The sequence below is a fragment of the Macrotis lagotis genome, chromosome 4, assembly GCF_037893015.1.
Source record: "Macrotis lagotis isolate mMagLag1 chromosome 4, bilby.v1.9.chrom.fasta, whole genome shotgun sequence".
Lineage (NCBI taxonomy): Eukaryota > Metazoa > Chordata > Mammalia > Peramelemorphia > Peramelidae > Macrotis > Macrotis lagotis.
This window is the reverse complement of record NC_133661.1, coordinates 207,041,616-207,067,767: the sequence shown is the minus strand read 5'-3', so window position 1 is coordinate 207,067,767 and position 26,152 is coordinate 207,041,616. Positions and strand designations below refer to the sequence as shown.

General features: G+C 39.9%; 1 protein-coding gene across 1 annotated transcript in view; it reads left to right on the top strand.

The window, feature by feature from the left end:
- Positions 1 to 2,587: 2,587 nt before the first annotated feature.
- The window catches only part of SLC30A4 (solute carrier family 30 member 4), a 34,702-nt gene continuing 11,137 nt past the window's right edge, over positions 2,588 to 26,152 (top strand). Inside the window, exons 1-5 of the mRNA XM_074235336.1 lie at positions 2,588 to 2,994; positions 7,470 to 7,616; positions 21,680 to 21,833; positions 23,046 to 23,259; positions 25,195 to 25,300. Of these exons, the coding sequence (XP_074091437.1) occupies positions 2,607 to 2,994; positions 7,470 to 7,616; positions 21,680 to 21,833; positions 23,046 to 23,259; positions 25,195 to 25,300 (1,009 nt within the window). The 5' untranslated portion in view covers positions 2,588 to 2,606. The remainder of the gene's footprint in view (positions 2,995 to 7,469; positions 7,617 to 21,679; positions 21,834 to 23,045; positions 23,260 to 25,194; positions 25,301 to 26,152) is intronic.

The following is a 26,152-nucleotide window of genomic DNA, read 5'->3' as shown; positions in this document are numbered from 1 at the left end:
CTCAAGTCATGCTTCCTTCTGACTTTACATGCTTAAGATATTGGCAGCAGCCAAAGTGTTGATAGAGTTCCTAGAAAAGGCCCGGCCAGCAGCCAACCTGTGCTTGCCTGGGAGATCTTGAGCTTTGAGTTTTCTAGCTTTTAAGGGGTTACTCATCTGGTAATTTTAAATTCAAGAGCTCCCAAGTTAGAGAATTCAGGCATTTGGAGACAAAAAACAAGCCATGGTAGGGGGGCTGACCAGGTGGGGTAGGAAAGAGATCTGGACTTTGTTAATCTTTCTCCGTTTCTATGCATTACTAAGTGTGATTAGTTCTATGTGAATTGGACTGATTGTTCATTAGCTCCCAAAATCTGTTTACCTTCCTGAGGGAGTCTAATAACCTTTTAAAATATTTTATGTTTCTGTATCTCTTCATAATTCTTTTTTTTTTTTAGTTTTTGCAAGGCAATAGGGTCACCTGTCCAAGGCCACACAGCTAGGTAATTACTAAGTGTCTGAGGTCGAATTTGAACTCAGGTCCTCCTGACTCCAGGGCTGGTGCTCTATCCACTACACCACCTAGCCCCTGTTCCTAGATTCTTCTAAGTCCTTGGTTATCTAATGTCTTGGAGGTTTGGGGATGGGGCAATGAGGTTGGATTCAGATAATCCCATTCCCAGGTTTCTACCTTGTGGATTTGAGTGTCTGTGAGAGATGGGGGGTCCCAAGGAGAGGGGGTGATGAAAGAATCTGCTTTTGGAAGGCTTTGTCTGGAAGATGGCACATCTTATCTCCTGGCACAATAAGATGAACGTATCCTCAAAGTCTAATTATAACAATTACTATACGTTTTCCACGACTATATTCCTGATCAAGTGTTGGTTTCTTGGCCAAGGCGAGGAAGGGGACGTGTCCCTTCCTTGCCCTGCCCTCCAGGTGGGAAGGTGGCCTCCAGGGTGGGCTGGCACAGAGGAGGATGCTTGTGTCTAGGGCAGTAGAAAGACCTGGCGGGAAGTTGGAGGTTCTGCCGCCCCTCGGCTCGGGTTCTAGGCTTCGCGCCCGACGTTCCCTTTATTTCAACCCCACACTATTTTAGGTTCAGAATCCGCGAGTGCGCTTTGGGCTTTGGGTGCTGGGTCTAAACTTGGAGGCGTGCGTGCGTCCGGCACGGGGGCGACGCTGGACTCGCGGGGGCACTTGGCGCTTTCCTCCCCCGGGGGTGGCTCGGGGGAGGCGCGGGGAGGGGGCCTGCGCGGGGACCCCGCCGGGCTGAAGCGGGAGACGAGGCGGCCGGCGGCCCGGGCCGGGCGTCCTCCTGGGCTCGCCTGCGGCCCGTTCTGCCAGCGCCGAGGGGGGCGCGGCTCAAGACTTTTTGCCGGGACCGTCTGGGTTCGGGGTGGCACGGGCATCCGCGCCCTGCGGCCCCGGCTCCGGGGCGCTGCACGGGGGCGCTGCACGGGGGGCGCTGCACGGGGGCCGCTGCACGGGGGCGCTGCACGGGGGGCGCTGCACGGGGGCGCTGCACGGGGGGCGCTGCACGGGGGCGCTGCACGGGGGCGCTGCACGGGCTGCCCCGGAACGGGCCGCGAGGACCCAGCGGGCACCGGCCCTCGACCCTGCCCCGCCGGAGCGGGCGTCCCGGCCGGTCGGACGGGTTGGCGGAGGCCGCGGGCCGGCGGGCGGGGCCGGCGGGCGGGGCGGGAAGGCGCTCGGCCCCGGCGCGGACTCCCGCCCGCGCCCCTCCGGGCTGCACCCCGCCCTCCCCGGCCCGATCTCGTGCAGACCCCTCCCTCTCTCGTGCGGCTGGGCTCCGCGGCTCCGGCGCAGGCGCGCTGCCCCTCGCAGAGGCGGAGGGGGTGGGGACGCCGGGAGCGCCGCGGGCGCCCAGGACCCCGAGGCTGCGCCCGCGCCGGCGCCGTCCGACGCCCGGGGAGCCCGGAGCGGCGCGCGGCGCAGCGAAGCCGAGAGACGCGCCCCCGCGCCCCGCCCCCCGCGCTTCCCCGGCCCGGAGCCGGAGAAGGGAGCCGGAGCCCCGGGCTGACCTTGCTGCAGAGGGGCGGAGCGCGGCGCGGAGCGGGCCGGGGCGGGCCGGGGCGGGCCGGGGCGATGCGTCCTCCCCCGCGCGGAGGCCCCCCAGCGAGGCGGGCGGGAGAGCTCGCGGCGCCGGCGCCCCAGGTATCTGGCCCCGGCTTGGTGATGGGACGCGGGACTCGGCGGCTGGGGAGGACCCCGGAGGAGGGGGCCGGGAGCCGCGCGCCGGGGGGCCCCGCGGGCTGGGCCCCGGAGTTGGGGCGAGGCGGGCGCGCCGGCTGCGCCCCGGGGAGGCGGGCGGGCGGCGTGCAGGTGAGTGACGGCCGCGGCGCCTCTTCCCTGGCGGGGCGGCCCCGGCCCGCGCCCCGTGCGGCGCCTGCCCCCCGCTCCAGGGATGCCGCGGGGCCGGGGCCGGGGCCGGGGCCGGGGCCGGGGCCGGGCACAGGCACAGGCGGGCCCCCGGCCGGGCCGGAGCCGCAGAGCGCGGCCGCTGACTTCTTCTTGTACTTTCCCCAGATGGGCAGCGGCGAGCGCACACGCTCGCCCTAGAGCCCAGCCCCGGGAGGAGCAGCGGCCGGCCGGCGGCCTCAGCCATGGCCCGGGCCCTGGCCTGGAGCCGCCTGAGAGCCTGGTGGAAGAGGGAGGACGCGCCCCCCTTCCTCAACGACTCCAGCGCCTTTGACTTCTCCGACGAGGTGGGGGACGAGGACTTCCCCAGGTTTAACAAGCTCCGAGTGGTGGTCGCCGACGACGGCCCCGAGACCCCGGAGACTCTGAACGGAGCTCCCCTGGCCCTCCACACGGACGACGACTCCCTCCTGGACCAGGACCTGGCCCTGCCCGGCGGCCAGCCCGGGCTCAAAGGGGACCCCTGTGACAGCTGCCGGAAGCGGCGGGAGTTACTGAAACTGAAGAAGGTGAAGACCAGGCTCACCATAGCCGGGGTCCTGTATCTGCTCTTCATGATCGGGGAACTTGTGGGTGAGTTGTGCCCCCCTCGGGGCTGTTCTCAAACCACGTAGAAGAACTTGATCGCTCCTGACTTGAAGTTTTAATCATGTTTTTTTTTTTCCCCCTCAAGGGAGTATCATCACAGATAGCACTGTAGGAGCCCAAAAGAATGGGAGATATAAATTGCAAGAGGACATTTTTCTTGATCACATTTATAGTCAGATGAAAAGTATTGAGACTTGACAACTTTTTCTTCTATTTAAAGATAGTTAAAGAACAATTTCTACATCCTGATCAATATTTAGAAGCATAAATGATTCTCAAACCCCTCATCTTTCAAGACTCCGGTCTTTGAAGAAGAATTAGTGTTGCAGGAAGTCATTTCAGAGTTTGACTTAATCATGGCAGAATTCTGGTCTAGACCTGGCAGGGACCTTAGAAATCATATCATCCGTCTCCACAGCTTTCCACCACACCCTGATTTATGGTATTCCTACTGTTTTGAGTTCAGTAGAACAAGAACTCCTTAAAGCAGTACAAGATCTTACTAATTCATCCAAGAGGTGGATCTCTTTAGTATACTACTAGCGATTAAATGGTACTAATTGGTCAATGTCATTATAAAAGGTAATTCTATATTTTATAGCTCTTTTTACAAACGTGATCTCCATTTAGCTTTGTAAGAAACTTAGGGAAGTACATACTCCTATTCTCATCAACATTTTACTGATAAGCAACTGAGGCAAATGAAAATAAATTGTCTAGTCACACAAGTGAAAAAGATTTCATTTTCCCATGTTATGAGCCATGATGCATAGAATAAATGCCCAATGATAAAAATTTTTCCAACACAGTTGACTCTCATAACTCCAGCAGCTATTTGACTATGTCAGTCATTTAGCTTGGAGTTAAGTTTGATACATAATCTGAAGAATGGCACTTTACTACTTGGATTTTTTTTTTAAAGGCACTCCTTTATCAAACTGTCATAGAATTTTCTCATATTTTATTTTGACACGAGTAGCTCTTTCTAAGACAATTTTATCAAAAAAAATTGCTCATCTGAGGAAAGGCATGGACTTAAAATGACTTCTCACTTATCTTCTGATCTTTTGAGACTACTCTGTTTCAGAATGTGAGAACTGAGTAATTTTACTATTGAGTAAAGTTTACTATTGAAAATTCCCAGAGTTGATTTGTTCCCAGGTTGTCTTTATAAGAATCAGTCTACACAAAATTTCATACTCAGTCTCCCATCCACAGTTGAATAGGAGATGCATTTTCTCTATCCTGAGATCAAACTTGGTCTCTTAGTGTTTGCATTTTATTTTTTCCACTTACTTTGCAGTCATTCATGTATATAGTTCCTAATTCTAGTTACTTCCTGCTATATAAGTTCCTATAAGTCTATTAACTATTTTTCTAAATTCATCTTATCCTTACTATATAGCAAAAAAAAATGTCCATATACATATACTTATAAATATACATGTATGTGCGTGTGTATGTATTCCATCCTTGGGATTAAATCAGAATGCAGTATAATCTTCTCACCAGTTTTCCATGTTCATATTATGATGCAATAGAAATACATTTTATATACTATCCTTATATTTTCTCCATTATCACAGATAATTTCTTTTAATTCATCCTATTTGTTTCTCATTGCACAATAATATCTCATTTTATTCACATAGCCATTTGTCAAAGGACACCTTTTGTGTTTCTAGTTCTTTGCTACCACAAAAAAGCTGCAGAGATTTTGTAATATAGGACCCTTCATTGTTGTCTTTAATGTCTTTGGAATATGTGTATTATATGTATTCGATAAAATAGCAGTGGCACCTGTGGGTCAAAGACATTTTTGTCAGTTGTGGGTTTTTTTTTTTAAGTATAATTCCAAGTTACTTTCCCAGTATGGATGGATCAATTTATAGATTTGCTAACAGTTTATCAGTATGCCTTTCTTCCCAGCCCCTCTAGCACTGATAATTCTCATGTGTTATATTTACCAATTTACTGAAACCTCAGATTTAAATTTCCATTTTTCCTTATAATTGATTTAGAGCAGTCTTTCTCATGGTAACACATGATAGTTCTTTTGAGAATTATTTGTTCATATCCTTTGACTGTTGGAAAATGACTCAAATACTGAGTAGAAAGAGGACTTTACAATGCAAACTGTTTTAGAAACTAGAATATTAAATGTAAAAGGCTAATAGTTTATAATGCCTCTTCTCTCTCCCTTAGATCCTTCCTGCCCCCCCCCCCCCAAAAAAGAAGAAAAAATACAACCTAGATCCCTGACCATAGTTCAATACTGGTGATTGAAATTGGACCTTCTCTTACTATTAAAATTATGAGAGCAAATAGAATTTTTTTCCCCACTCTCATTTGTATTCTTTGGGTTTTTCCATTATCATGGTTAATTGAGCGTTTACAAGTTTGTGTGTTCTTAGCAAGAAAACTCTTAATAAATGGTTGCTGACTTGACCTATACTTTCTAGTGGATAGATAGAACATCTCCAAATGAACTTGAGGAGGAAAAGACCTGACTTCCAGTTTCTGCCTCAGATATTCTAGGTGTAGGACCCTGAACAAGTTACTTAACCTCTCAACCTCCTTTTGTAAATGGGAATAATGCATCTGACTCAGGGATTTGAGAGGATCAGACGGACCATTCTGAAAAATACTCCCTTTTCTCATCTCCTTCTGAAAAGTGATATTAAACTTTGCTTTTTTTTTCTTTAATCCTCTAAACCCCGTAGGTAAAACCCCAGCATATTTTTTGTAAAAAAAGCAAATTTCTGAATATATAGAACCGAACCTGTCTTCCCATTGGATTTAATTAATAAAATCTAAGATCTATTTCTCTGGAATTATTTTGGCCCCTGATTTATGAGAAGATCAAATTTAAAAAGGATTCTATTTGCCTACTTAAAAAACTTTTCTGATAAAAGTCATAGAATTGGCTATTAAACAATGCACCTCACTGAAAAACTTCCTATGCATCTTTTCATTTGCTCAAACTCATGTCCTGTAGAAGAAAACTATATTTTTTATTTATTTATTTTTGGGGGGTTTTTCAAGGGAAGTTAAATTCCTTGCCCAAGATTACACAGCTAGGCAGTTATTAAGTGTCTGAGGCTGGATTTGAACTCAAGTCCTCCTGATTCTAGGGCTGGTGCTCTATCCACTGTACCACTTAGTTGCCCTAGAAGTGAGCTTTGAAAGTGAATATATTCATCCAAGAGTTGGATCAGGGGATTGGGTGAACATGTCAGTAGCATAGGAAGCAATTCAAAATACAGTTATCTCTGGTAAGGAATTCTTAATTATTAGTTTCATTATGCAATAGGACCAGATAAAAAATCAACACAAATAAAACCAAGAGCCATTCCCCAAAGGATAAGTGGTCTCAGGATAAGAATTCTCAGAATTACAGACATATATAAAAGACTGCTCCAAATAACTGCTAAGATAAATGCAAATAAAAATAATAAGGGTCCCCCCCTTTCTGCTCTTGGATCAACCCACTGTAGAAGGGTACAACGGATAGAGCACCTGTAGCTGAAGTCAGGCAGATCTCAGTTCTAATCTGACCTCAAGACTCTAGCTATGTTGACCCTTGGACAAGTCACTTAATCCTATTTGCCACAGTTTTTCCCATCTGTCAGATGAGCTAGAGAAGGACATGACAAACCACTCCAGTTTCTTTATCAAGAAAACCCCAAATGGGGGTTGCAAAGAGTCAGACATGATTGAACAACAAGAAAGGATAAGAATTCAGTGAAACATGGGAAAACTTGTATGAACTGAAAACAGAGTATATATGTAGACAATGAAGACAACCACAGAAAAAAACAAAAAATGAAATTGAACAGTATGTTTAATCATTTTGGGGCTGTCTCTAAAGAGTCCCATCCAGTAAGTTTCCTTCCCTTCATTCCTATTGCCTTCATTACGGGGGTGAGAGACAATTATACTGTTGGAGTCTTTTGTTTTTTGGGGAAGGGCATACAATCTCAGATGAATGTGATGAAAGCATGGCATCAATTTAAAAACATTAAAAACTAAAATCTAGTTTAAGCCAAAATGAAGGGGTCTGAAAATTCTGCAAAGTGAGTCTCTATGTTATACATGAAATTAATCTTCCTAGCTTTTTAAAGAATAAATTACAAAATTTCCTATCAGTTGTTGAAATAATATAACACAGTATTAGTTTATAAAATTCACTTTTCCTATGTTGATAGATATTCCTAAACAGCATAATACTTAACGTAGAACAGTTCATTTGTACTTTGTGTTTTAAGGAGTTTACATTTTGTAGATGAGAAAGACGTGGACAGAATCCCACCTGCAATGAAAGTTTTCTTTACCTATACTCTACATTCAGAGATTTAATTAGAATTTATTATGAAAGTTTCATCTTTCTGGTTTGCTCATCTTTGTTAGTGATTATTGACTTATTCAATCTGATTTTTTTCCCTACTTCATCTTAAAAGGTGGATATATTGCAAATAGTCTAGCAATCATGACGGATGCACTTCACATGTTGACTGACCTCAGTGCGATCATTCTTACCCTGTTTGCTTTGTGGCTTTCAGCAAAATCACCAACCAAAAGATTCACCTTTGGATTTCATCGTTTAGGTAGGTGAATTGGATTAATCAGTTTAGAAGAGTATAGCATAATTTCATTAACTGTAGTTCAATTAATCTAAACTCCCAAATGAAATTTTAAAATGTTCTTATTAGAAGTATATGCATGCTGATAAAGTATTTTTGTGGTTGACAAAAGAAGCTTCCTAGGTGTGTCATGAAATCTTATAAATACAACTTTGTATCTTCTCCATCTATAATACTACAGAAATTGTTATGTTTTCTAGTAATCCTGGAACATGACAGAATCTTCGCTTTTTAAAGGAAGTTTTGGTTGTGTTTTCCATACCCTACTTACCAAAGACAGAAAAATATACTTGTTTTATTTATTTTTTAGTTTTTGCAAGGCAGTGGGGTTAAGTGGCTTGCCCAAGGCCACACCTAGGTAATTGTAATTATTAAATGTCTGAGGTTAGATTTGAACTCAGGTACTCCTGACCAGGGCCGGTGCTCTACCCACTGTGCCACCTACCTGCCCCCCCTGTATACTCATTTTAAAAAAATTCAGTGATGGTTCAAAGAGATTTTCGGTTAAAACCTCAGTACATCAAAAGATTCATTTCCCTACCATTCTGATTAAGCATTTTCTTTTTTTTACTATAAATGAGATTCAGAAAGTTTCTGGTAAATTAAAATCTTAGAAGATTTAGAACTCTTAACCATCTTATACAGGAAACACTTTGTAAATCTAAAGCATTGTGATATGTCAGTATAAAAGTATCTCCTCCAAGTATGGCACATTTGTCCACTAACTTCTTCTGAAAATGAAAATCATACATTTATTTTTTACTATAGACATACTTTCTTCAAAAGATGAAGTTGCTTATGGTGAAAGTGAAGCATACTTATGATTCTCTCTTATTGCCTTTATTTGATTAGTGTGTATTATAGTTTATAATTGTTTTTAAAATACATAAAATTAAAATCAATAGATCTTAATTATACAGCATGAACAAGTGGTGTGGGTACAGAATGAGGGAGAGGTTGCCAATTAAATTAAATTAATACCCTCAGTAGCTGCCTTAAGAGTTGTGGTTACCATCTTTCAGTTCAGTTTGATAGAGATGCTGCTTCTTTGAACTAATATGGCAATTCCCTTTTTCTTTGTGCTAATCTTTTCTGGCCGTCTGGATCCCTACAGACTTTATCATGTAGTGTCCCATTAGCTGACTGACCAATAGCTATTCAAGGTTATTTGTTTATTTTCAAAGACAGCTGATGGGGTCTTGAACCATTCAAGGTTAGATAAAAGTCTTCCTTAACCCTTTGCATTCTCAGCACATTTTGCAATTGAGATCTGAAGATTTTAGCCTTTTATGTCACTTATTAAATCATTGTATTATTGAAGTGAGATGAATTACTGATAGGAACTCCAGCAGTTACTGACTTGCAATATATGCCCATTTGATCAAGGTGGATCTAAAAAAAATTTTTTTTTTAAAGATATATAGAGGGGGCAGCTAGGTGGCGCACTGCATAGAGCATCAGCTGTGGAGTCAGGAGGACCTGAGTTCAAATTCAGCCTCAGACACTTAATAATTGCCTAGCTGTGTGACCTTGGGCAAGTCACTTAGTCCCATTGCCCTAAATTAAAAAAAAAGTTTTAAAAAGTGTATAAAAAAAGATAACACGAGAAACTTAAGATTATAAATTGCTGTAACTTCATAGTCTTTCATATCTTTATATAATCTAAGATTAAAAAATGAACAAAGTCCAAGAGGACTTTAGGACTTGGGGCAACTCCTACCAGCTGATGAAGAAGGGGTTAGAGGATGTAACATGAAATTTCACATTCTTACCTACAGACTTGAAGGTTCCCCCAAGGTAAGAAGGGCTGATTGAATCTCCTGGGCTCTTTTGGGGGAGATTAATAGAGAAGATCTAGCACTCCTTTGAGAGCAGATTATTTTAAAATTTATCTGGGAATCATCCTAAGAATCCTTCCCTTAATATACATAGTGTCCCAAAACCAACATCTAGAAGGTCAATGAAGGAAGATCTATAGAATATGTCCTTAATATTCTTTCTGTTGACCTGTTAAAACTTCAAATTTTCTTTGGGGGCAAAAAAAAAAGAATATTGATTCTTCAGAAACAAACTTGCCTTGGCATCAAATACTATTGAATTTATCTTCTCACAATATGAAACTGTACTAGAAATCATCAGACTTGAGCCTGTATTAGCACTTAGCCCAAGCTAGCTACACAGTCTTGGCAGTTCACAGTTTACACTTTTTTCCCCCATTTGAAAAAGAAGGTTGACTTAGATCATCATAAAGCACCTTTCAGTCCTAAAATTATGGTACTGTTAGGTGGGGACATCATGTCCTTATCATCTCATGTGGCCTTCAGAAAGACCTGGGTTTAAACCTGACTGGGATGTTTATTCTAGCTTTGTGTCCATGGGCAAATCACTTAACCACTCGGTGACCTGGGAAACTGTCCAAGGCTTAGATGAGTTGCTCATCTTCCAAAGTAGTGGGGGAGAATTTTCCCCAAACTGATGTTCCCCATAGCCTGGGATTCCTCCAATAAATTCTTGGCTCCTTTGAAAACCTTACAAACCACAAACAACTGTGACTCTATAAGGAAGAATTTCTTTTTTTTTTTTTTAGATTTTTTTCAAGGCAATGGGGTTAAGCGGCTTACCCAAGGCCACACGGCTAGGTAATTATTAAGCGTCTGAGGCCGGATTTGAACTCAGGCACTCCTGACTCCATGACCGGTGCTCTATCCACTGCACCACCTAGCCGCCCCAAGGAAGAATTTCAATCTCAAAACTATTTCTTTAGGCTTCTGCATTAATTTGAAAAGATTACAGATGCCAACTTCTCATTAGGCAGGGCCAAATCCTATAGCTTAGAACATCCTATTTTTTAGTATCAAAGAAATGTTTGATTTGTTCCTGCATGGTAGATTTACCTTCCCAGATAGCCTTTAATGCCAGCATATATGTGAAGGTAAAAGATCACATACTGGATCAGTCTTATTATGTTTGCAAGTTTTTCTACAGTCAAGGGTTTTTTCCTTTAAAACTGCCAAGTTAAGAAGGTAAATAAATGAATGGAATATTGTTAGGTGGAGTAGATAGAAGGCAAAAAGGAAGTTAAAAAACCCTTTTAAATAGAACATTCCAAATACATATTGAGAGTTAAGTTTCAGGATATAACCTCCATTAAAAAGATGGGAAACGGGGGCGGCTAGGTGGTGCAGTGGATAGAGCACCGGCCATGGAGTCAGGAGTGCCTGAGTTCAAATCCGGCCTCAGACGCATAATAATTACCTAGCCGTGTGGCCTTGGGCAAGCCACTTAACCCCCACTGCCTTGCAAAAACTGAAGAAAAAAAAAAGATGGGAACTGCGAGATAAAAGTCACACAGATTGAAAGTATGGGCAAATTAAACAGTAACAAAATAGAGATTTGCTTTTTAAAAAAAATTTAAAGAAAATACTGAGTTTCAAAGAGCTTACCTGAGAGGTGAAAAGAATATGGTCTTATTCACTGCCTGATTTGTATTTATTTGCTAACATTTTAATCATACAAAATTATGTTTAAGAGAAGGTCCTAAAACCAAATCTTTTAAATAAACAGGACAGATAGATTAAGGGACAGCATAATACTACTTTAGGTCAAAATAGAACTCCTTTATCTTAAAATCTGGTGCAATGAGAAGATATTGTTAGATCTAAATAATTCAGATTTCACCATAAACTCTTACATGTAACCTTTTTGAGTCTTAGTTTCTTGAACTGTAAAGTGGGACTAATAGCACCTATTTCTCAAAGGATTGTTGTGAGGATGAGATGAGATAATATAAAATACTTTGGAGATGATGGAATACCCATACAGAAAAGCAGGAGATAACAAACTTGTATGCTGAGTGGAGGAAGCTTAGGTTGTTCCCTGGGAAGGAGATTTAAGATGCTAAATAATATTAATGCTAAATAAATGGCTTATTATCAGCATGAAGAGCTGGTCTTGGAGCCAAAGAAGATGGGGGCTTGGGCCTCACCCCTGAAACTATCTTTGCTAACCTCAACTCATTCTGAACTTTTATACTTTTTTTTTTAAGATTTTTGTAAGGCAAATGGGGTTAAGTGGCTTGCCCAAGGCCACACGGCTAGGTAATTATTAAGTGTCTGAAGCTGGATTTGAATCCAGGGCTGGTGCTCTATCCACTGCACCCCCTAGCCACCCCCACTTTTATACATTTGATAGTATTCAGTAGAAGAATGAGCCAGGATTTTGCAGCAACCTCCATTCCTTGTCTTTCTATCTTCAGTATATGTCTTTTTCTCAATATCTAAATTATTTTGAGTTCTTTGGATGTCTGTATAAGTCTCTTAGTCTAGTGGTCTCCCTCCTGGAAGCTGTAACCTTTATCCCAAGAAGGGTATAGTCTGACATCAAGTGGAATGAGATATGTTAGGGAATGAAAAGATGGGACTTGTATCTGACACAGCCTCAGCTACCTTTATCTTCAAATAGTACCCCTCTTCATCCCTTCTGCATGGTATTCTACTTCTTTCCCAGGGTTATAACTTAACTACTTGCCAGGCAAACTTATCAGTAAGTGTGAGGGGCCAACTGGAAAACTCCCTTCCTATCTCTTGACTTTGGGGCTGCAGTAGATGCCCTGGGAGGAAGGGCTATGCATCAGTGACCAGTGAGGAAGTGCCCACACTCTCCCTTTTTCATTTTGGGCATGAGTATATCAAATATGATGGACTGATGTGGATGGGTTGTAGGATATATAACAGATATATATATAACAGATCTTAGCATGCTCTCATTCCTCAACATCCTGCCCCTCTACCACACTTCTGTTTTGGGGTCAAGGATACCACTAACCCTGCCAGTCCTCCAGGTTTTCACAATCTTATTGTCCTCTTCAACAACTCATCTCCCATGTTGCCCCACATATCCAATGAGTAGCAAAGTCTTCTCCCTTGAGTCTCCACACCATCTCCTGTAGCTTCTATCCACTTCTTCAGTTGAGTTCAACCCCTGTCTCCTACCCTGTTGCAACATTCTCATTGATTTGCTTGTCTCAGGTTTGTCACCACTCCAATCCTTTTCTACTAAGATCATCTTTTTAAAAAATTCTCATTTTTTCCTTATTTTTAAAATTTCTTTTATAAAAATATTATAATGTACATACTAGAACATGCATGTATATAATTTGTAAATAAATATTTTGGGGGTATTGTGTAAAATCTCCCCCTTTTCATCATTGGAATTATTTCTCTTAGTCTTCAAAATTTTGAGGACTTCCCAACTCTTGGGCTGACTTCCTCCATAGAATTTCCATAGGATATTCCCTATCCTTTCAGTTTGAAATTTGTTCAGATTTCAGTTTATCTCTGACTTGCTCTCCTTGCCAATTATAGCCTATGAGAGAAAAGTGACTTCTATGTGAGATTCTTTTCATATCCACCCCAGGTACTAGTTCCTGTTTTTTGCTGAAATTCAGATTGGAAATAGAAATTTATTTTTATGGCTCCCCACCTTTTTTTTTTTACATGAGGAAGTCACATTTAAAACATCATATAATTTATTAGCCAATCTGCCTTTGCCCAACCCAATCAGGTGGTTTAGATTTGTATATCTACTACTTAGTATAATAGCTGGAATGAACATAATAAGTCAGTCCCTTGTAATCAGGCTTGTGATCTGTTCCTCGGACTCATCATTTGGTGTGGATGGGCAGTGGACCCCCAATGACAAGGATCATAGTGTTATAGTGCTATAGTGTTATAATGAGAAGGAAGCTGAATTTGGAGTCAAAGGACCTTAGTTGGATTCTTGTCTGTGTATATTTTCCCAGAGAGCCATCCCATATGATCAGTGGTATTTTTTTAGAGAGAAAAAAACAGTATAATTGTTCCATACATTGGAAAAAAAATCCAAAATTATGTTAACCTTATGGACAGGCCTCTCAGTTCCAGGAACAGGACACCCTTGAGTGTCTTCTCTTAGCTCTTTATTCAAGTCCTTCTTGATCTTTATAATTTTCTTAATTTGCTCTGCTGTTTATACTCTACTTTTTCCTTTCTCTGGTTTTTGCTCAGGATCACACAAGTATCTGAAGTGGAATTTGTCTTTCTGACTCCAAGTCCAGAGCTCTATCTATTTTACAACTTGGTACCCAGCAACCACAACCTATTCTCCTTGACAATCTACACACTGTAATTTATTAAAATCCCAGGGCCCTGCTCAGGTCCTCTTCCCTCTTCTCTCTATCTTAGTCTCCATCTCCAGCTAAAAGTGAAATAGAATAATTTGTATAGATTTCTCCTTTACTCTCATCTCCAATTTGTATTATACTTACCTGGGTATCTAAGTCTTATCCCTTGCTAGATTGTAGTCTCCTTCTAGCAAAGACTACTGCTGGCTGCAAATTCTTAAATATACTTAAAGTTCATTTTAGGAGTATTTAATTTTAGCATAAATTAGTAATACTTATTTCCTGATGGAGAATAGCTGTGGTGGAAATAAACATGTACACATTCACAAGTTTCTGCTAAGCAGGTAAAAAAAATGGACCCTGCCCTTAATAGAATTGAATTCTAAAGAGGGTGCCACAAATGCATAAATAATACAAAGTAATACACAATAAGCAATTCACAATAAAATAAGTAATACACACAAATGGGGGTTTTATACAACTAAGAAAGTCAAGAAAGGGCTTTGTAGAGGAAGTGACACCTGAGTTGAGCTTTAAAAGAATTTTGTGTGGAATGATAAAGAAAAATCCTTCTACCTATGAGAGAATTACCTGGGCAAAGGTGAGAGTTAAAAATGTAAAGTTTGAGGAACCCCTAGTAGAATAAGTTTAGGCCAATCAGTGCAAAATGTTATTGATGATGACCTGGGTTAAGGCAGTGGGTCATTTGAGCAGAAAGAAAAGGAAACTAATGATCTTGTGGTTTTCTTGTCAAGGATCCAGAAGTGGGTTTTTTTTAATGATCTTGTGAAAGTAAAATCAACAAGATTTGAAAACTGGGAAAGAGAAGAACGAAGGATGAAACTTAGTTTATGAACTTGGTCAACTTGGAGGATGGTAGTACTTTTTTTTTAGGTTTTTGAAGGCAAATAGGGTTAAATGGCTTGCCCAAGGCCACACAGCTAGGTAATTATTAAGTGTCTGAGACCAGATTTGAACCCAGGTACTCCAGACTCCAGAGCTGGTGCTCTATCCACTGCACCACCTAGCCACCCCAGGATGGTAGTACTCTTAATAGAAATAGGGGAGTTTTAAAAGACCAACTTATTGGGGAAGAGAATGAGTTTGAGTTTGACATGTTTTAGTGGTACATTAAAAGGAGATGATTGGCTTGCAGTTTTGGCTTTGAGCTGGAGTTCAGGAAAGAGATTAAGTCTGGACTCATCTACTTGATGATAATCTGAATTCATAGAAGATTTTTAATGCAGAGTCTAGAGCACAGGTCTAGATCATGGACCTCTTTGGCAATCTGGCAAACTTTAGACCCCCTTCTCAGAATATTTATAAGTGCACAAAACATGCAATATTTCATTGATTTCCTTATAATTTTATACATATAAATGCATACAGCTGTAATTGAATATATTGTAATTTAATACCAATTGCATTAAAATATAGTCATGAAAATATTTTTAAAAACAAGATCAAGGACCTCAGGATAAGAACCTTTGGTCTAAACAAAAGAGAAGAAAGATTGCTGCTTAGCCTTGAATGACAACCAGGTCAAAGGGCTAACAGATGGATTCAGCAGAGAAGATGATGAGCATGTATATTGAGGGAACAGGGACCAGGAGCTGTGGAATATTCAAATAGAATAATGAGGACCAAGAAGAGATCATGAGGATTAGCAGTTACCACCAGAATGAACAATTTCAGTCAAGTGAAGGAATCAGAAGTCAAATTCAAGGGGCGAATGGAAAGAGGTGAGTACGAACATGTCTTCTTGGGAGTTTTTCCTTAAGAGAAGGAAAAGCATTTAGGTTGAGGGTATTGTGAAGGTTTCTTAAGGATGGAGAAATAATTGTGTTTGTAGGAAGCAGAAAAGGAGCCTATAGATAGGCAGAGACTAAAAATGAAAATACAATGAGAAGGATCTGGATAAATTCCCAGAAGAATAGGCTCAAGGGCACAAGACATGTTTACCTTGACGAGCAGCATCACTTCTTCCTCAGTCAGTATAAAGAAGGAATAGAGGAGTTGAAAGAAATTAGAAGAGATGTCTAAAGTCTTAAATCTGAGAGACTGCTGTTAGGTAAGAAACAGCTTAAGGTGAGAGAAGTTAGAGGATTGACTGTAGAATATGATGATAAGATCAGTTGAGATTAGATCACAAGAATTTCTAGTGGCCCATGGGGCTTCATCCTGTGGTTGCTGAACAACTTGGCAGTAGAAGTCAAGAAGGCTGATGGTAACAACAGTTCATAGTACCACACAATTAAAAGGCTATTTGTATTTGAGTGAATACACAGTTTCTAAATGAGTATTTACAAAGTTCCACTTGGCAGATGTGTGGGTACAAAGTTATTCAAGACAGAGTTCCTGCCCTCAAGGAGCTTACAGTTCTATAGGAAAGAGATTTGAGTGATACAGTAACATATTTCAGAAGGAGTCAGGTCCTTGAGAGTTATGACCCTATAGAGAAAGGGCTCAGAGTAGACTGGGGCCAGTGATGGTGTGCTTCATAGGACATGCTGTGGCCCAGACTTGCAGTTCATAAGCTATTGTTACCCACCTGAACCAAGATTGTTTTGGTAAAAACTTCTTGATTAGCTAGCATACTTAGACTTCTAGATCAATAGTATCCACCAGTTTGCCCATACTCCTCTGTTGTTTGGCTGTAAGTTTTCCAGAGCAGTTAATAATTTGTTACATAATTCTGTTTGGCAAGAAAAAAGGGATTTCTCATCACTTTCATGCTTTCAAGTGGCCACTTAAACCTTCTGGTTTCCTTCACAAAGGACTTTTATTTGGTAGGCAGATGGGGGACCCACAAAGGCTTTTGATCTGGGGAGTAATAAAATCAGAACCTTTTCCAGATATGTCACTCTCCAGGCCAGCATGTGTACAGTGCACAGTCAATGACTGGTGGGACCTGGTGTCTCTCTTTTTGAGCTCTACTTTCCTCCCAGAAGGAAAGAGGGAGATGTGCCATTCACTTGACCAAGCACAGACAGATGTTGGTTGATCCTTAGAACAACTCATGAGATAGGTGAGGTGAGGCAGGCAGTTAAGTAACTTAGCCAAAGTCACTGTCAGTGTCTAAGGATGAATTTGAACTTGGATTTTTCCGACTGTATTAACCTAGTTGCAACAAAGAGAAGAAAAAAGAGGGCAGCTCAATGGTGTCGTGGTTACTGACCCTGGAGTCAGTTCAAATGTGGCCTCAGACACTTAATACTTAGCTATGTGACCTTGGGGAAGTTACTTAACCCTGTTGCCTTAAAAAAAAATTAAAAAATAAAAGAGAAGAAAAAGGACCTGCACATCTGCAACTCATTTATGCATCATATTATGTGTATAATAAATATGTATAATGTTAGTACCCTGAATTGTCTAGAACCTATTTTCTGTGAGTTGAAAGTACTTTGAGCTAACAGAAATGTATCTGCAATTGCAATGGAGTCATGTTATTAATACTGCCTGTAAGTGTATTTGTGAAGTTGAAGGAGTTGATTTTTAATTATAGCTTTGTGTAGTATAGGCAGTCCCCCTTGGAAGAGTCAGCCTGATTTCGGTGTGGTTTGTTTTCCAATCATCCTCATGAACCAAAACCATCTGTAATTACATATATCCTTATTTGTGTGTCTGTGAAAACTTGAATTTTTCAAATGGTAACAGGGTGTATGTTTCTTAATCTTTTTAACCAGGCATACAACATTTTAACTTGAGTCTTATCTTGAGCCCTGAATTCATTCTCAATTCAGTCTACAATTCTTCCATATCCATATCATCTTGTGAAGTGTTTTGTTGTTGTTTTTAAGGTCGAAGGGTGGGAGTTGTTAAATGTTTGGTTAAATATTTGGTTTGTTTGAATACCTTAGAATGTAATTTGGCTGCATCTTTGATTATAAAGATCTATTTAAATTTCAATTACTTTTGTGTAAAAACACACTAAATTCATTCACTTTAATCCCCCCCACCTAGTTTTACCATGGATGAGTAATTTAATGACTACCAAATAATGTATAGAGGGCAGTAGCAAAGCTTTTTAGGATTACTATGATAAGAGGCTTGCCAACATTTCCATTAAAAACAGCTCTTTCAAGAGTTTTTAATTATGTAGTAAAATTTCCCTTCAGATTGAAACATGACCTTTCAGGTTTATTTAAGAACTAATGGGGGTAATATTAAACTGCACAGATTCCTCTTGAGTTTTCCATTATGAAACTCACTTGGGTCCCCTCTAGCAAATGAAAAATGTTACTCTTCAGTCTGGCTTCATGTGTTCCTTTTATCTTAGTAATCCTAATTGTAGTTTATGTGACCCGGGACCAACCTAGAGCTTGAATGAGAGTACTGAGTAAGTCATAATTTGACTGTTGATTGAAAACATTTTTCCTTTTAAAACTTAAAAAAAAATCCATTCATTTTCATTGGAATTTATCCACTAAATACTCAACTACCTTAAGATATTTATGGTACTTCGTGTTAAGCTTAATATTAAAATATAAAGAAACAATCATTTGTTTTGGCAAGGCTGAATTTCTTTTTACACTTTTAAAAAGCATGTTTTCTTATGTAGTATCTGATCTTGAATATGAGTCTTAGTTTCTAGAATATATACTGTAACAGATAATAAGTATTTGGAATCTGTCAGTACAGTGTTTAGGTGTTTCAATAGATGATTTATTCGAATAAAAACTCACAATTATTTTTCCATTAATCCAGGAAATGAGATTGTAGGGCATACATGATTTCCTTAATTCATGAAAAAGGAACATGGCTGCTTGCTATAAAGAGCATATCCTGAATTATTACATAATAAAACTAGGCATCCCTAACATGAATCATCCTATATCTTTGGCTCAAAAATGTAGAATGATGTGGTTGAGAGCCTGGGACTTGCCGCCACTATGGTTTGCCAAGCCCACCTCCAACATTTGCTTTGTAACCATATGATCAAGTCACTTTATCTCATCTCACTTTAGGACCTTCTTCAAGGGCTGTAGGTACTATATTTTTAACTGCAAGCTTTAACTGTAAGCACTATATTTTTAAGTGCAAGATCCCATGTGCTACTTAATTATGCTGTTTAGAGTTATCCTGGGAGACTATAGACTTTTAGTAAGAGGAAGGAGTTCTCCCATTGATGTGGAGACCAAATACTATTGAGAACTTTTCCAAGATTAATTTATGAACAGGAACTAAGATTTCCCAGTTTTTGCAGTATATTTGGAGAATCTTTTTATTTTGATTTTGTGTTGTTCAGTTCAACTGAAACCCCTTTTGGGGCATCAATTAGATTTCCAAAAATTCACATATAGTAGATATTGGAAGGCATTTTTTTTATAACTGATTTTTGAATTTCCATAATTTGATAATCACAGCAATAAAATTGTTAATGAAGCTCCATACCCATACGTTTTTGTTGTCTTAGCAAACATTTTCATTAAAGACATTTCGGAAAAGAATTTCCACTTGACAAATAGTATATAAGTTCTGCTTTCTCATCTATTTGGTGAGGTGAAAACATATCATGTTTTCCCATCTGCAAAATAGCTGTGCAAAAATATTAGCACATGGGGCAGCTAGATGGCGTAGTGGATAAAGCACCGGCCCTGGAGTCAGGAGTACCTGGGTTCAAATGTGGCCTCAGGCACTTAATAATTACCTAGCTGTGTGGCCTTGGGTAAGTCACTTAACCCCATTGCCTTGCAAAAACCTAAAAAAAAAATAGCACATACACACACATTCTGTCTTTTTTACTACTGGCCAGGTACTAAGCATTTGTTATCTTATTTGATCCTCACGACAACCCTGCAAAGTGAGGAGCCCCATTTTACAAATGGGGAAACTGAGACAGATTGAACGACTTGACCAGGGTCACATGACTATTAAGTGTCTGAGGCTGCATTTGAATTCCGCTCTTCCTGACTGCCGGCCTAATTCTCCATCCACTGTGCCTCCCAGCTATCCCCACCAGAATCTTATAATTTTAGAGTTGGATAAAACCTTATGAGTCATTAGCTGTACAAGATGAGAATGGGGAAAGGCAGTAATAGTGTTGGTCTAGCCTGCCACATTGAGAACAATAAGAACTAAAGAGCTTATGTTTTGGGGAAACACCTATATCAGTGAATGATACATTGTATGTACACATTGAAAATAACAGCTAGGGGTGGCTAGGTGGCGCAGTGGATAAAGCACCAGCCCTGGAGTCAGGAGTACCTGGGTTCAAATCCGGTCTCAGACACTTAATAATTACCTAGCTGTGTGGCTTTGGGCAAGCCACTTAACTCCATTTGCCTTGCGAAAACCGTTCCCCTAATTCATAGCCCACAGTTATTTTTTTAATATTTCTTCCAAAATTCCCTACTTTGATACTTCATTAGTAGTATCATCGTATTATATATTTAAAAGGAATAATAAGTTGTACATGATAGGTGCACTGGATAGAGCACCTACCCTGGACTCAGGAGGACCTGAGTTCAAATCTTGTCTCAGTCACATAATTGCCTAGCTGTGTGACCTTGGGCAAGTCACTTAACCCCATTGCCTTGCAAAAAATAAACAACCTGACTCCTACAGGTACCAAACAATGGTCTCTAGAAGGTCTTGGCCATGTTCCATGACTCTATAGTGGTGTCCATCCTAGTGTTTTAGAGCAGGAAGGAGCCATACAGAATCACTAGGCCACCTTCAGGTGGAGACTAGAATTCCTGGGTCTTTTTACTACATCATAATCTTGACTATACCATGAACATTTGGAAAATGTTCAAATCCTTGCTACTTGATATCCCTAACTCAACTTTGTTCTTTTTTTTTATTTTTTAAATTTTGTTCTTAGGTATTTGTTTTGTACTTCTGTATATGTTTAGACTACAGGTCTATGTCAATATCAACAATAATAATAGATAGCATTTTTATAACACATTACAATGATTTTTCTCATTTGATCGTAGCAATATACCTGGGAGGAAAGTGTTATTATTCTTATTGTACAGATGAGGAAACTGAGGCAGAGAGTTTAAGGCATAAATGAGTTTTTGATTGTTTTTGTAGTTTTTGTTTTTGACTTTCTAGCTTAGAAAATTACCTTGCACATAGTTTCAGTAGGAAAGAAGATTGATCATAGTGCCCTGGCAATATTTTTGGCAAAGATTTTTTTGAGCCCCAACAACAAAAGAATAGACTTTCATCCAAAGCTTCAGGCAAGTTTGATTTTGATTGCATGACAACCCCAGAGCCACAATTTCAAAAGACTGAAGTTTAACTATATAGGAAGAAGATAGGGAAGGGGGGGAAGGATGAGCGGGCCTTTCAGGAATGAGCATTTGATATAGAACCTTAGAGATGATCTGGGTCATTGGTGTCAAACTTAAGAGAGATGGGGGCCACTGATCCCTATATTTTTAATTATTTCATTAAATATTTCAATTATATTATAATCTGATTTAGACCTCATTTATAGATGAGGAATCTGAGTTAATAAAAGACAAAGCTGGTTAGAATGATGAAGCTTGGCTCAAGGAAGAGAATGAAGGGCACCTTTTCCCCATCTCTATTCCCCCATTGTGGACCTCTTGTGTGTGTTTCTGTGTGTTCTTTGCTGAACTTCTGTTGCCATTTTGTTCATTTCTATAAGAGATGGCTTTCTGGGAGGGGATGGGGAAAGATTATTTTGGAAAAATTAAATCATGTAAAAAAATATTAACAAATTTTTTAAAAGGAAAAAAAACTAAGATTCTAATTCAACCCTTTTATTCCCAAACTAATGCCCTCCCTACTACATGTTACAGTATGTCTTTGAAACAAAAGACTGTTAATACAATTTTATAAATTTTACTTCGCTATAATATGCCAATGTAAACTTTTTTTTTCTTTGCAGAGGTCTTGTCAGCTATCATTAGTGTTCTGTTGGTCTATATACTTATGGGATTCCTCTTGTATGAAGCTGTGCAAAGAACCATCCATATGAACTATGAAATTAATGGAGATATAATGCTCATAACTGCAGCCATTGGAGTTGCTGTTAATGTTATGTAAGCTTTATTTATTATTTTTCTTCTGTTAAATATTTTAAATGCCACATCTTAAAATTTAGAAATGGTCAGTAACTGTTTGGATTTTTTATTTTGAAATTGTTCATTGCTAATTTTTCCAGAAAATGATAATAAAACTGTTACAGAATCTCTGGAGTGTTGAATTCAAATTCAGACATGTTTAATTAAATCAAAATAATCAGGAAATTGGTCTTGAATATCTTATAATGTAGTTCATAAAGGGGTGTCAAAAAAGATTGAATTTGCCAAATTGTATGCTGTCATCCTTTGTCATTTCATTCTTTCTCCTCCTTAACATTTTTCCTATGGTCTTGCCACTCCTTTTCTTCCACCTCATCCTTTTTTTTTTTTTAAGAATTTTGCAAGGCAAATTGGGTTAAGTGCCTTGCCCAAGGCCACACAGCTAGGTAATTATTAAGTGTCTGAGCTAGGATTTGAACTCAGGTACTCCTGACTCCAGGGCCGGTGCTCCATCCACTGTGCCACCTAGCTGCCCCAGACCTCATCCTTTTCATTTGTCTTCTACCTCCCTATTTGTCTTCCTTTCCTATTTTTTTCTTAGCCTGTATACATCTCACCTATTAGAATATACAGTGGCCTCATGCCTAGCCATATATTTTTTCAAATGTTCTTGTCACTTAAGGTGCCTGCCAGCGACAGGTGATTGATTGTAGGAAGGGGCAGGAGTAGCAGTGGATATCCTCTTCTCCTGTCTTCCAACCCTAAATGCAATACTCTTGCTCCAGTCCACAACACCCCCAATTCCTGAAGAACTAAGAGGCAGAAATAAAAGAGGGTTCAACAGGTTTCAGGCTTTTCTTTCAATCTCAGCCATCTTTGAAGCCACTGAAATGACTGAGAAAGCAGAGACTGAAAATAGCAATGCCGGATCAACCTCACGTCTAGACTTACTGGTGGGACTCCAGCTTTCAGGCTCATTTGGGGAGTATCTGAGGTTAGGTGATATTCCCTGCTAATTCCTCTTTCTTGTTAGTGATAGAATGTACTATATAGAAGGCTACTATAAGAAAAAAAATTCTTAGTTTGAATATGCAAACTCACTAATGTTTTGGTCGTTGTCTAATATCATAGGCATTAATGTAACATTGTTTTTTTGTGCGTTCCCTTAATAAGAGATTAATAACTAAAGTTGACCTTTTTTCTCTTAAAAAAATTTTTTTCTTTAAACAGAATGGGATTTCTGTTGAATCAGTCTGGTCATCATCACTCCCATTCCCACTCCCCTCCAGCAAACTCTCCTACCACAGGTCCTGGGCATGGGCATGGGCATGGGCATAACCAAGGATCTGGCAGTCTTGCAGTGAGGGCAGCATTTGTTCATGCCCTGGGAGACTTGGTGCAAAGTATTGGGGTGCTGGTAGCTGCCTACATCATTCGATTCAAGGTAACTCTCAGGTTTATTTTTGTTTATTTCTTTATTTTAGGTTTTTTGTAAGGCAAATGGGGTTTAAGTGGCTTGCCCAAGGCCACACAGCTAGGTAATTATTAAGTGTCTGAGGCTGGATTTGAACTCAGGTACTCCTGACTCCAGGGCCAGTGCTCTATCCACTGTGCCACTTAGCTGCCCCAACAGGTTTATTTTTATATTTGAATTTTCATATTAGTGTTAAAATATGTTATTTTGCCATTGAGTATAATATTAACAGTTCCCTAAATATGAATAAAGATAAACATTTTCCCACCCCCACAGGGTGTACATTTTTTCAGTGATGCCAAATGAGATTTGAAAAATTAGATTTAAATTGTTAAAGAACTTTCAGGCTATTAAGAAAAAGCTGTATATAAACAAGATAATTCACTTGAGAAGGAAAAGCAATATGGGTGATTGGCATAGGAACCAGTCATGTCCATCAGGTGAGATATGGAAAATATGATATTCATGCCCTTCAGTGACTTCCCTCATTACTACTATCTAAAATGCAAATTTCTTAGCTTATAATTTAAGATTTTTACTATTAGCTTCTTTTACTATTTGGATTTTTTTCCCTTTTAGCAGTGTCCATCATAAGATTTTTTCCAAACAATGCAGCTCCCAAATATTGCTGTCCATGTATTACTAAACCCCTCAGTGTTAGGTCATTAAACTCTTATGTCCTATTCTTTGGCCTATTGTCCCTTAAAATACTGTTTTTATGGAGTAGCCTAACATTTTCTAGGAACCAGTTAATACTGGTAAATGAATCTTATCTGTATTCTCCTTTATATTCTACATCCCAGACATTCTGGCTGTTTGCCATTTTTTCAGTTCCCATGAATATTTCCTCTTACACCTTCATGTTTTTGTCCATAAGGCAAAAGCTAAAAGAATTTGGATTTAGTTAATGTCGGTTCCTCTACTAGGAAGAGAGAATTGTACAGAAATTGAGATGATTTGGGGAGGGAAAATTAGGGGGCCTGGACCAGTGATTTCATTGGAATTGATGACTCCTAGTGAAAATGACTTCTGCCAATACAGATTGACAATGATTCTTTAATTTATAATCTTGTTAATTTATAATATAATCTTTTGTTAATTTTGCAAGGCAGTGGGGTTAAGTGACTTACCCAGGGTCACACAGCTAGGCAGTTAATAAGTTTCTGAGATCACATTTGAACTCATGTCTTCCAGACTCCAGGCCTGATGCTGTATCCATTGCACCACCTTAGCTTCCCAATTTATAATATAATCTTATAATTTATAATCTAATCTATATTTGCCTAGAGCTCAAGATCATAGGATATCTATTTAGAGACAGGACTTTAATTCAATTCTAGGTCAACTCTCCATGACACCGTTCTCTCTCTTTCTCTTAGTCTATAAGTTGGTTTGGCTTTTTCTTCTAATATGACTTTTTTTTTTTGAGGCCTTTGGGGATAATTGACTTGCCTAGGGCCACACAGCTAGTACGTGTTTGAGGCTGGGTTTGACCTCAGCTCTTCCCAACTCCAAGACCTCTATTTACTCCACCGCCTAGCTGCCCCAGTTATGGTTTATGATGAACAACTATTTTGATGCTGTTATGGGAAGACAAAGATAATGCACTTAAATTTCCATCAGAGAAACTTTAATTTTATTATTATTATTGTGAGATTTTGGAACATGTTACCAGAAGTAGAACGGATGCTCTCCTTATTTGGAGATATGTCTTGAATGGATTTTGTTTGGAGTAGTTTGAATGCTGCATTGCCCAAGATATCAGCATTGAATGACCTTGAATTCCTTTCCATTTTGTGTATTTTTATAGCTTCTGGCATCTTGTTCATTTAAAAATGGAAATATATTTTTTTCTTTAAGAAAAGGTGTCTACATTTTGTAATAAATCTTGATGTTCCCTTTCAGCCAGAATACAAGATTGCTGATCCCATTTGCACTTACATATTCTCATTACTTGTGGCTTTTACAACATTTCGAATCATTTGGGACACGACGGTTATTATATTGGAAGGTAAGATCAATGTTAAACTCCCATTTATGTGCATGGTCATCTGACCCTTAGTGGGCACTTTTCAAAGTTTGGCACCCTGACATCCTTTTGTGGAGGATGATTAGGCTGTTGTAATTTCAGAAGAGATGATTCGCAACTTTTGGACACCTGGGGAGAAAGTTACTGTGCCAAATACGAATGGGTCAAATCCTAAGTTGCCCATAGTGATCTAGGGCTACTACTTGGTAAAATTCTATTTGATTAACACTTTTACTGATCTTTTATTTTCTTTGTCACTCACTGGGAAAGATAGCCAGTATCAGAGAGCCTGTATTCTAATAGTACTGTGTGTACAAAACCCTCCATTGAAGTTTTCTTCTGTTGCCTCCTTTTGGCATGGATGGGTTCCCTGGATTTTCAGAGGATATGACATCAAGGCAGGATCTCTAGGATCCTTTAAACTGGAGAGGATTCAGTTTGAGGCTCCATGACAGACTATCATTTGAATGCCAACATAATTAAATTTGTTTATTTTTTATTTTTGCATGACAGTGGGTTAAGTGACTTGTCCAAGGTCACACAGCTAAGGCAGTATTAAGTGTCTGAGACTGGATTTGAACTCAGGTCCTCCTGACTCCAGGGCTAGTACTTTATCTACTGTGCTGCCTAACTGCCCCCCTCCCCAGTTAAATTTGGAGCAGCTTTTCATCAGGCTAGTTGTAGGTGAAGAACTTACATTACAGCTTGCTGTAATGTAACTTGCTGTTACCCAGTAGAAGGCAGATAGTTTGATACAATGCACTTATTCGGTTTTTTTTTTTTGGTCACATCTGACTCTTAATGACCTATTTTTGGGATTTTTTGGCAAAGATA